A 12,076-nucleotide genomic window follows, 5' to 3' on the forward strand; every position below is an offset into this window, starting at 1 on the left:
AAGTAAGCTCAATTAGGTCAACCAAACTGACTTAAATCTTTCTTGCATTAAAAAAAAATATTAATTGCAATTAAAGTATTATAGCATTGAGGTCATAGTTTGAACACTAAAAGACAAACATTTTGTCTTATTAATTTTACCCTCAAGACATTACCTCAAAACAAACGTAAGGACTTTCACCCCTATGTCACTTTATTCTAAAGGCTCCCTTTGGTCTCTTGCTTCAGTCCCCTGACTCAGGCAGAAGCACCAACAGTTTGTCAAGCACTGATCCCAAAAGCAGACATACAAATGTCATGACATTCGATCAAAGTAGTCAGTCAATGACAACTTCCAATGCTGCTCAGGTCTCTGTCACACAACCATATCATTGCCACAAAAACTCCTATAAAAAGTAGTGCAAGGAAGTAGTAAGAGAAATCGGTTGAGGTAGTTCTGGTGCATCTTTCTGCTTTTTAAATTTCATCTGTATTTTACATCATTACGTAACTGCAAACACACATGTCAAGATTCAGATCCTACCACAAGTTTTAATCACAAATCTAATAAGAAACAGTCCTTGAATGGGGTAGTTTAAAAACTAAAGCCTTAATTCTGCAAACCTTTGTAAACCTGTTTAAGTTCACTCACTGCAAAAAACCTACTGGAATTAGGTACGGTTAAACTCAGCTCACGTGTAACTCTTTGCAGGATAAAACCTAAAAAATAATGAAAATACTGAAAATGGTCAAAAGAAATGCAGCAGAGCCAAAGAAATTATGTTTCTGGTAACAAATCACTAGAAGCAGGTTTAATTTGGTATAAGTAATGTATGTCCACAACCACAGCAAACTGTTACATGCAAGATTTCTTGAAATTCCAACGTTATTCTACAAAGTGAGATGTACAAAGCTAAATGTGCACTGTTATTGGCAGCTACCGTTCACTGGCAAGAGAGAAAGCAAGAAACAACACAGACCTGTTACAAGTTCAATGAAAGCAGAAGCTCCTTCGATATTTCCTCTTAATCTTTGCAGCGTGAAATTATAAATGCCCCCAGCAGTCAGGTGTGTAACAGTGAAGTCAGTCAGTGCTCCTGGAATCCTGAACTTGTTTATAAAGGTGCTATTTGATAAAGATGCTTTATAAGAAGTGAAGTTACTCTTGGTTGGATTCCATGTTAAAGTTGCAGAGGACGTATTTACCATTTTTAATGCCAAACCGCATATCCCAGTTGGTTCTAGAGTGAAAATTATTCAGATTAATAAAGAAAAATTTAATGCATGGTCCTTAAAATATAAGAAAAGTACCATCTTTTAAAAAGAAATGTTTTTTATTTAAATGATTTGAGGGTTCACAGCATTATGAAATATTCATACAAATTTTAGAAGTTTGTATGGATATATAGTAATCAGTGCCATTATGCTGACAGGGTAAAACCTTGAGATGTACCTCCTGCATGCACTATGTAATTTATGGAAGAAAATTCCAGACTTATCAGATCTTCTGTAAGAACAGTAACATTACTCACTGGTGAAACAGTATGAGAATGGAACACTTTGTAAACAGAAGTAGAAATTTATTCAGCTAAAAGTTTTCTAAAACCCATCATAGGCCATATATTTTTAGAAAACGGTTCACCTGTTCACCAAGGGGTACAGTAAAATGCACAGTCTCAATGATTCCCTTTTTTCCTTTTTAAATATTCCTTTTGGTTATATTAAGGTTCCTGAAATCATAGATAGCTATTTACAAGTAGCACTTCCATTAATCTGTACAGCACAGCTGTGGTTAGAAAATAAAAATGTTTCCATTCCCCCTAAAAAATGAATCTTCCAGATTATTGAATTATCTTGCTTGAAACCTTCTGAAAAATATTAATTATCATAATCCCCTTGTGCGCTGGATTATTCAGCATGAAAAAAAATCCTAAAGGTTTGCCATTAAAACGATAGAGTAATCTCTCTATAATCTAGCCATACACTGGACTCATCTACAATACTCTTGAAGGTATTTGCTTGAGGATAAAAAGCACCTTCATGATGATGACTATTTGCTGCACTTTTCATTAACAAGAATCTGCAGGACTAGATCTGTGGGGTTTTTTCAGAGGTTCGCTCATCTTTGAACAACTAAGTGCAGAGCCTCCCTAACTATTAACTGGATCAAGGAGTTATAGTCCAAATAAACCACATAAAATCCATCAAAGAAGGGAGGAGGTCTATGATATGCATGTGTATAAATCTGGAAGATGATATATTTCCTGATTACACTTAGTTGCTCTTTATCTGCTTTGGCAGTCAAGAATCCAATATAAATCTGTTCCTTCAAATCTCTTCTGCAAACAAACTATGCTCTTTTTATGCTCAATCACAGGAGCATTGGAAAATCCATGTTTGCTCAGAGACAAAAAACGAGTGCAAGAACGGGTTAATTTTCTGGACCTTGTTAAGCCACCTGAGGCACAATCCCTGTTACTCTTTTTAAGCATTCTTTAGGAGCAATCCTCCAATCTTAAAACCATGGGCGTGCAAGAAATTAAGAGATGCAGAAAAAATTGTAAACAGAATGTAAGGTAATTCTTAATAGGATCAAGATCTTATTCTGCTAGAGCTGAAAGAATTTTCTGAGTGCACCTCTTTTTTCAAATGGTTATCTGCAACTATATCTAGACTCCTCAACTTCAACTCTGTGAGTTATACACAAGGCATCTGTTTAAAAAAATATCATAAGAGAAAGTTGAACTTGTCCCCCAAAGTTAAAGTTTCATTTTGAGCTTTGTAACCTTTTTGAGCCACTTACATACAATGATTTAAATGTCTCTGAACATAAACTGTTTTTCAAAAAGAAATAAAGACAAGTTATAAGGTATTTCCTTACTTGTGATGACTTTTTTCTCCACAGCCACAGAGGAATCCAAGCCTTTAACTGTCCTTAACTCAAAAAAGTATTCTGTCCCAGGGGCCAAATTTTTCACTACAGCTCTGCTGTCATAAACAGTTCTGGTAATTACATTTTCGTTATTCATCAGATAATATGAAAGCTATGGAAGAAAAATAATTGCTTTTGTCAGACTATTTCACTTTATAAAAGTAATATTCAGAGATTCCAACTACCTGTTTGTATAAAAATATTCACAATATTTTCCACATTTTAAAGAAAAAAAAAATCAAGAATATGGCTTATGCTTTACATTATGTTGATCAACCATATGGTTGATCTCCTACTTACTCTGAGATTCCTCAATAGCCCAGTGGTGAAAGCAGTGACTTTAACCTCTAAAAGTAGTTGGAAGAAAGGAAGTTAGGTCATAGCTTCCAGGTGACATGTTTGTGCTCTTGGAGGAAAGATAATAAAGTGTACTCTGACTTCTCAGTCACACAGCTGTACTGATTAGCTGTGCAATTAACTACAAGATAGAAAGAAGAGAATAGCCAAGGTGCAGAAAAGCAGCCTAAGGATTAATCAACAGGATGAGATCATTTTCTTTTTTTTTTTAATTCTAAAATGGAGACACTTTTGAAATCTCTATACCTTTCTGGGAAAAAAAAAAAAAAAAAAACCAAAAAAGCAAAAGCCCAAACAAAATCAAAATAAAACCAACCAACCAAAAAGCACCCATGCACTGTTCAGAGCTGATATTCCAAAGAGTCCCAAGCCACTCAGCTCTGCTCATTGGTATACCTTGAAAACTCACTTGTTTAGAGCCACTGCAGAGAATAAAAGTGCTGGAGACATTAAGTAATTGAATTTTGGGCACCTAAGTCCTAGAGGCTGTGAGGATCCCTTCTGACCTCCCAGATCACTCTAAGTGAGAAAGAGAAAAGAAAATAATTCCTGAGATAGTCCTTTCTGTGGACACAGAAAACTGTTGCTGCAGACTGTTTCATAGCTGCACTAGTGAAAGGCAAGATGCACACTGTGTCTGCCCTGCAGAGAAGGGCTCTAGACAAGCATCTCTAGCACACACACATGGGTTTCTCACTACTAAGAGATCAAGACAGTTTGCAACTGCCTACATCAGTCTGTCCTGTCCTGCCACCTGTCATTTCCTCCAACAGAAAAGGGATATTCTACACATGGCAGTGACCTGAAAGCGCTTTGGTTCAGCTGATATTCATTTGGGGAAGAACGATCCGATTCCCCTCTGTATATTTTACCAGCACAGTACCTGTTAATACACACGAAATCTTGAGGACTGTCATCACCTTATTAGAATTACAGCACTGCAAAATGCGAGAAGCAGAGCTATAGATTAAAGATTTACATCTAGTATAAACAAGTTTGGAAAGTACCTTTTGTGTGCTTTTTCACTCTACAAACTACAATATATTGCATAGAAAGTTGGTGAGCTGGGATAATTAAATTTAAATGATTAGTAAAATGATCCCTTTTATGCAGGTGCACCTTACTAAGCAAGCAGTCTACTGAAGCCTTTCTCATTAAAGATTTAAAGATAAGCTCATTTATTCAGACAAAGAACTGTCTAATGTGGCTGCTTGCTCTATGAGATGCTGAACAATAATACCGTGCCATAAAGATCAATATTACAGATGACAATTACTTTCCACAGGATGGTAAAAATAACCTGACCACATACAAAAGTGTATCAGAACTGGTCCAAAATATGAACAAGAGAACTGAATTCAATTTTAAAATTTGGAAAAAATATTCCAGGCTACATCAGCAGATTGTGCTGTGATAGGTTAACAGGCTACTCTTACTCATTCAGATCAATGCAGCTTCACACTGATGAAGAAAGAAGAAATGTCAAGAAACTATACTAACAATATTCCGATTTCAAGTTTTGGGTGAGGACATAATTGAAGTGATGGGAAAGGAGAAGGAAAAAAATTGGACGCTGTAATACTGTGGTATAAACTGTGTAAGATCATTAAAGCAAAGCTCTTTGTCTCATGGTAGTGCTACATACTAACTACATTTACTTGACTACCCTAGTCAAGTAAGTAAACTGTACAAGGCTATACCTTGAAATCTTTGTTGATGCAGAGGACATGTTAAATGACCAGTTTACTACCACAACTTTTTATTGACCGCAGGACCGTGTTCATACAGCAACTGCAAAATGCAGAGGATAATACAAGACAGAGGGTAAAAGACAGGATACAGAAGAGAGATCGGTTGAGTGTGCAGTGAAAGATGACCCACAGACCAAGCATTTTGGCTGTTTCTGACCAGAGAACTGAAAAAACAGAAATAATTCTAGATTTTGTGCTAAGAGTTGCAAAGGATATGGTTCAAACTACAAATGTTGTAATACCAACCACTATTACTACTCAGCTTCTTTATAAGAACAGGAAGTCCAGCATAGTGACATTTAATTAGAAAAGTAGAAATACCTAAAAATGAACAAGTAAATTAAAAGGAAATTATGAGGAGCACCCAAAAGTGTCATGGTATGAAAAACATTGAAATGCAACTTTAATACATAATACATAATACACCACTCAAAAAGTTTGTAGAGGGAATGTAGAAATAGCAAAAACATTTGAACAGTAAAGAGGATTACTTTAAAAAATATCCTTTAAGAAATGGAGATCATTTCAAAACAAGAAAAATAAAAACTATAAACTTGTTTAATTCATACAAGCTAACTTAAGAAGCACAGGGGAGCAGTGCAGGGCTGAATCACAGGTCAGCAGGCCAAGAGAAACACAGAAGAGCAAGTTGAAAATGGTATAACAGCTAATGAAAGCAATAATTTAAACACAGAAAGCTTATCTAGGTGTTGGGGAGGCCACTGGCTGACCAAAGTACAAAGATAACACAATATAGACAAGCCCATATGAGAAATAGAAACAGAATTATTTGTTTCAATGGTCAAGGATGATCCCACACCAGAATCATCATGAACTATGAATTTTGAGTGAAATTGAGTGGTCTCAAATTGAAATGTTCACAGGAGAGATTTTTAAGAAAGTCTGACAGGACTCAGAAAGGCAGACAGAATGTTATTGCCTAGGAAAGGAATAGGAAGCAAAACAGAAAACACTATTAATGTTTTGAAAACTCTATTATGTACCCAATCTAAAAAAATATCAAAGGCTTAGAAAGATTAAAGGAAAAAATAAAAAGACATGTAGAACAAATTCCACATAAGAATGCTGCACAAAAGGCCACCGATAAATTAAATCTTACAAAATCATGAAAGGTATGGGTATGGTGAATAGGGAAGCATAGCTATTTCTAATGCCCCAAAAACCTAAAGAATATCAGGTTTAAAATTTAAAAAGTGTACTCTTTTAAGCAGGTCAAAAAGAAATTGTGAAGTACAAAGGATTAAACAAATTCAGGAGAAAAACAGTCACCAGTTTTTTATGTATGTCCCATTTCAACCCATCACTCAGGAAATCCCTGAGCTACTTTGTGCCCAGCCCAGGAGCGTGTGGGAGGTATCAAATGCTTGCAGTCTTGTCCTGTAAATTACTATATTTTTTAAAAAGACCAAAAAAAGTTTTATTCTGGAACTTTCTAAACAAAACATTTACATCCTTCTATAAAGAATGAATTTTTATTTTGCAGTTTAATGAAATTAATTTGTATTAAAAATTTGGAAAGCTAAGGAAAAAATATTACCTTGCAGTTCATTCAATTGTTGACCTGCAATCTTCTTTTTTATTGCACACTAGCTGAAAAAATAGTTTTTGAAAGCTTTTAAAAGCATAATTTTATAAACATTTTCAAAAAATTCTGTAATATAAAGTATGTATTTAGCTGATCTTCTCCCATAGGAGTATTTCTCTTCCATACTTATTTGGGTTATAAAGAAAAATATTTATTATTGCATTTGCAGTACATACAGGATAATTTCATTGAGAAATTAACAGGAAAAAAAAAAAAAGACGTAAAGGGTTGCACTGGTTTCTTCCCATTCTTATCTCACCTGAAACATATCAAATCCTCCTCTTGGTAGTTTCCAAGATAAATAGACTGTATTTTCTTCTCGCCCAAACACCTGTAAATCTGATGGTGGATCAGGATCTGAGGTAAAGGGGTGGATGCAAAATTAAACATCAAAATAATTAATATAGATTAATTTGAAGGAAATTAACATCTACAGAAGACACTGCTGTAATTCATTATTTTATAGTTCACTATAGAAACAGCTTTCATTTTGAACTTAAAAAGAATATAAAATAAATTAAATTCATCATATTAGCAATAGAATCAGAAATAAAATCAATGTTTGTAAATTTTTATGGAAAAGTTGTATCATCATAATATTACTGCTTATTCTGTTACTGGAAGAATCCCATTAAGTACAGAGAAAACTTGTTTGTGTTTCAATAGCCTTTATTTACTAAGTAACTTTTAAGGATGTTTAGATTGAAAAGAAAGACATAATCATGAAAAGTTATTAATAAATTGTGAACTTACAGGTGCTAATCTTCAGGATAGTGGGGTGACTCCTTTTTAATCCATTGGTTGTCACAATACTGATTAAGAAATCAGTGCCTGGCAGAAGACTCTCAAATTTGTACATTCTACAAAGATTTAAAAAAGAGATTGTATTCTTTAGGATTTTACAAAGGCATGTGATCTTCATATGTTGATTCTTTAAAGTATTATGGGTAGTATTTACATGTAATGTGTGTATACATGTGTATATGTTGTCAGTTAAAAACTCTTTTAGTTAAAAACTCTTAAATATGATGGATCACACTATGGTTCACAGCAAGTTCAAGTAGAAAGTCTTAAAAGATTAAATTAAACATCCAGAATGAAACAGGTTTTACTTGTGCTCACTCCAGTGCAGTATTTTGTTTGCTCTTCTTTGCACAAACACATGATATAAAATTTGCAATTTGTTAAAAAATGTAATTCTTAAAATAATCTTTTTTTCACATAAGTATAGCAATGCATAACAACTAAAACACCAAATACATATCACATATAAGTAACACTGCAGGATTCTTATTTTAAATATACAGTGAAACATCTATTTTAAGTTCATGTCAGTTATTTTTTAAATGTAATCCTCATACCTCACATCTGATGGTAACATTTTATCCTCATTGAAGGTCTTACTGTTTATTGAAATAACATATCCATCAAACGTATTTTGGGCTGGTGACCAGGTAACAGTTATTGATTCAGAGTCTCTGCTATAGTTCAAATATTTAACTGCGCTTGGTACTGTGTGACAATAAAGAAATGCATTACTTTAAAAAATACATTTTAAATACATTGCTTTATGACAGGACTCATGTCATCAGAATGCAATGAAAATGCCAAAAAAATTATGTCATGTCCTTGCTTATCTCAAGGACACACAAACTAATACCACTGCAGTAACGTGTACAAGGACTTCCATTATCCACAAGATCCACAGCCAAAACGCTTCCTGCTCTGTAATGCTACTTAGTGCACTTCTGACACCACTGATGTGGAGTTCCTCAAGAACGGACAATTGCTCAAGAAAAGAAATGTCAATATAAGAGGTAAGATACTGGACTGAGACCAAAGTCCCCACTAGCACAGTATCTTGTGGCCAAAAGTGCATGTCTACAGAAACACAAGACATGCACAGAGTGATTATCTCCTTCAGTAATGTCCCAGAATGCAATTTGCAGCCCAGTGATTCCCTGAGCCATTGATGGTACCTGAACAGACTTATCCACAATGCCATCAAAAAGAAGCAACATAATTGTGTTATGAGTGAAAGCCTGAAATGGACAGAGAGGAGAAACATAATTCCAAAAATGAGAGAACCATTCAAAATGAACATACTTGCTGGTGTGAGAAAAAGAAGAAATATCTGACTTTAAGGGATGTTAATTTAGAAAGGAAAAGAATAACAAGGATAGAATGGTTTTCAAATGTATAATGGAAGGAAGGTACTAGCAGGTAGGAGAAGAACTAGAACAGAACAGAAGTATGTTGTTGAGAATAAAATGGGTTTACTAACCCAAAGTAAACTGCACATAGAAACCCCCAAATTTAGTCCTGATGTAACAAGAGACCAGAGAGAGAAAACATAAAACTAATTTAGGTCTGACCACCTAAGTGTGTTCACACTTGCTGAAGTGAAGAAATTAAACATTAAACAGAAGCCTAAGAAAAATATTTTTTTTTTCTGTAATGTTGGTAGCCAGACATTGTGCAAGTATCAGTTACAGAGGGGTACACCTGCTTGAATCATTATGAATTTAACATTGGTAGTTCATCATACACTGTAACCATACTCAAATTCATACTTTTAAAGAACACAAGCAGTCAAAGAATAAGGAAAATAACAATGAAAGAGAATAAGGGGGAAATTATGAAGATGACTCAATTACTTTTCTCTGTTTGAGACAAAAACAGAATTCAAGAAACAGTAGAAGAAAGCAAGACATACAGATGGAGTAAAATAAATGCTGCATTTGACAACATTGTGGTCTCACCTGTCTCTACTTCCTTTGTCACAAAAATGCTGTCTCTGAAACCTTCCTTTTCCGTTCGAATTGTAAAGTTGTAGAGCTTACCAGGAGTAAGGTTGGAAAATGTTGCTGTCTCTTGCTTGACTTTCTGGACCTAGAAAACCAAATACAGCTTTCACAGAACTGCCTGCAAAATTTACTTACATTATGTAAATGGTACCTCCATTTATTCTAATAGGAGACTTAGCGTTTAATTTAACCTCTGATTACTTAATGAAGACTTTTAAAAGTAACTACATTGCCTATACACAAGTGGTCTTTTAAAAAACATACCCTGAAAGCGCTTGCACAATTTATACATGTGACCTCATATTGATGAAAATCTCCATCAGCACGGTCCCAAGCAATCTGAATTGAAGTGTCTGTGACGTTACTTTCTCGTACATTGAGTGGAGCTGCCAGACCTACAGGAGAACATAAAACACAGTACTGTTCAATCCAAGACCTTGTTCAATCCAACACTTTGCAGACCTCCTGTGGAGACAAAGTGAAGACAATCAGTAGCAGTTTGAAACAAATAGAGGGGAAAATCTCATCTCAGGAATGCAAACGCACGGATACTCCAAAATAGGAAAATGGAGAAAGAACACATAGATAAGATTGCCTCTAATCAAAGAAAATAACTTGCTTGCTTATCTTAAACTCACATGGGGCTGAACACACAATTCTTCCTGAGGCTCTTCCTGAGGCTAGAGCTGGCACTCTTAGGAATTAAAATGCTCCTGAATAAAGTGAAATCCCTCCAATACCGTCACCATAGTGCTCAAAATGAACCTAATTTTTGTCAAAAAGCTCAGAAAAACAGGGTAGACCAGGCAAGACATTTTGTCCCTAATAAGTACAGCCTTGTATGTCACAATTCAGATCACTGAGGACATTCCATTCTTCTCTGCATATCTTTCATCCTACTACAGCTGTTTCTGGCTAGAATGTACCAAAATTTACCCTTTTTCTAAGGAAAACTGTACACATGAGGGATCAGGGGTTTTCTCCTTCCAAGCTTTTGAGGACCCAGGAGAGACAGAACAAAACTAAGCTTTCTAAGGCAGTTTCATGCTAAATTTAGGAAATGCTTTCCTAAGACTGATCAACCTCTAAATTTTATTAAAAATATATTAAAGAAAAATCAGCTTTCAAGATTTTCACTATTTGGGGACAATTTTTTCTGTCTTGCCCTCATTCTCTGCTTTCTTCTTTGCTTCTTTTCATCCTTTCTTATTTTTCCCTTTATAACTTTTCTACTCTGAGAGAAATAAAGTAGAAAAGAATTTCAAAGGAAAACAAAAACTTCTGGAAGCATAATTATCACAAAAAATAGGAAAGTCAAAACATAGAATTTCAGCAGCAACTTTTAAACACTTTTTAAGTTCTTACTAAGATTCTTTTTTTAAAGGCCTTGCTAGAAGGACTCCCTGTCCCATAATACTTTTTTAAATGTCTTTGTTATTGAATTTATTATCTTGAAAAATGGGAACCTTGGTGCTTTTATTATTTGCTTAAGGATGCACCAGGAGGAAGAAGAACCTTATTAATTTCAAGACACAGAAATAATTCTATTGATACTAATCTTCTTAACTAAAATAAATGGTAAAAATGTGTTTTGTTTCCTACAAGGACAACAATTTAATACATCCTAAATTCCTGAAATACTTGCAAGACATATTTATAGACTTGATATAAAAAAACCCCACAGTTTCGAAAGTTTAGAAATCATAAGGAATACTTATGGCCTTGTTTAAAAATCAGCTAGTGTTAGTATAACTATTAATTCTTACACAGCTTGTCAAGATGATTTTTAAATAGGCTGTGTTTACTGCACTAAGAAAAAAAAAGTTTAAAGAGTTTACAAATTGAAATTCATTATGTTGCAATTTTATAGGAATAAACTTAAAATACTCACATGTTTTTACACCAGATACATGGTAAGAGGAGCTCAACATTTTTCCACTTTTTGTGGAGACATAGAAATCATATTCTGTTCCTGCAGTAAGGTTCTCAATTGCTATTTTACCATCGCTTTTTAAAATGAATGTTGCATTAGGTCCTCCTTTACTTGCAACATATACGCCATCAAATACTCCAACATCAGGCACGCGAACAAATAATATCACAGCATTGCTATATAGCACATAAGGAACGACAATTTGAACAGGCTTGGGTCCTAAAAGAAAAAAAAAAAAAAATCCACATGTTAAATCAGTTGAAAATAAATTCAGTGAGAACCACACAATAAATCTGAAGTAACTGTGCTGAGAAATATGCTTGCCCAGTGCAAACCAATAGCTACCATATTAAAACAAGTCGTTGCTTGGAAATAATAAAAAAACTGATCTTTTTAGGTGTTTAGTACTGGAACCCTAAAAGTATTTGACAAATGATTTAGGAATGAAAGCAAGTTAGCCTTCCAAAAGTATCAGTGGATTACTTTTTCAACCACAACTGCACCAAGAAGGTAAGCCAGGATAGCTGAAAAAGTATAGAGAAAGGTACATATGGACAGGGAGATGAGCAGGGAGAATGAGATGCATCTGAAGGATGCAATATTGACCTGTTTCGGTTTCTTCCCTTACAGCTGGCTCTGACAGCTGTGAAAAATCTCATCTAGAATTTTCTGTCATCTATGTCTTGAATGAGGTATTAAATCTAATTCTGTA

General features: G+C 34.5%; 1 protein-coding gene across 1 annotated transcript in view; it reads right to left on the reverse strand.

Annotated features, from left to right (window-relative positions):
• LOC106901096 (phosphatidylinositol phosphatase PTPRQ-like) overlaps nt 1–12,076 on the reverse strand; it is a 147,163-nt gene that overhangs the window by 122,391 nt on the left and 12,696 nt on the right. The window contains exons 10-17 of the mRNA XM_014963448.1: nt 11,323–11,583; nt 9,696–9,826; nt 9,387–9,516; nt 7,986–8,136; nt 7,378–7,484; nt 6,884–6,981; nt 2,860–3,022; nt 959–1,219 (exon numbers count right to left, since the gene is read on the reverse strand). Of these exons, the coding sequence (XP_014818934.1) occupies nt 959–1,219; nt 2,860–3,022; nt 6,884–6,981; nt 7,378–7,484; nt 7,986–8,136; nt 9,387–9,516; nt 9,696–9,826; nt 11,323–11,583 (1,302 nt within the window). The remainder of the gene's footprint in view (nt 1–958; nt 1,220–2,859; nt 3,023–6,883; nt 6,982–7,377; nt 7,485–7,985; nt 8,137–9,386; nt 9,517–9,695; nt 9,827–11,322; nt 11,584–12,076) is intronic.

Source organism: Calidris pugnax, unplaced genomic scaffold (assembly GCF_001431845.1).
Source record: "Calidris pugnax isolate Ruff unplaced genomic scaffold, ASM143184v1 scaffold44, whole genome shotgun sequence".
NCBI lineage: Eukaryota > Metazoa > Chordata > Aves > Charadriiformes > Scolopacidae > Calidris > Calidris pugnax.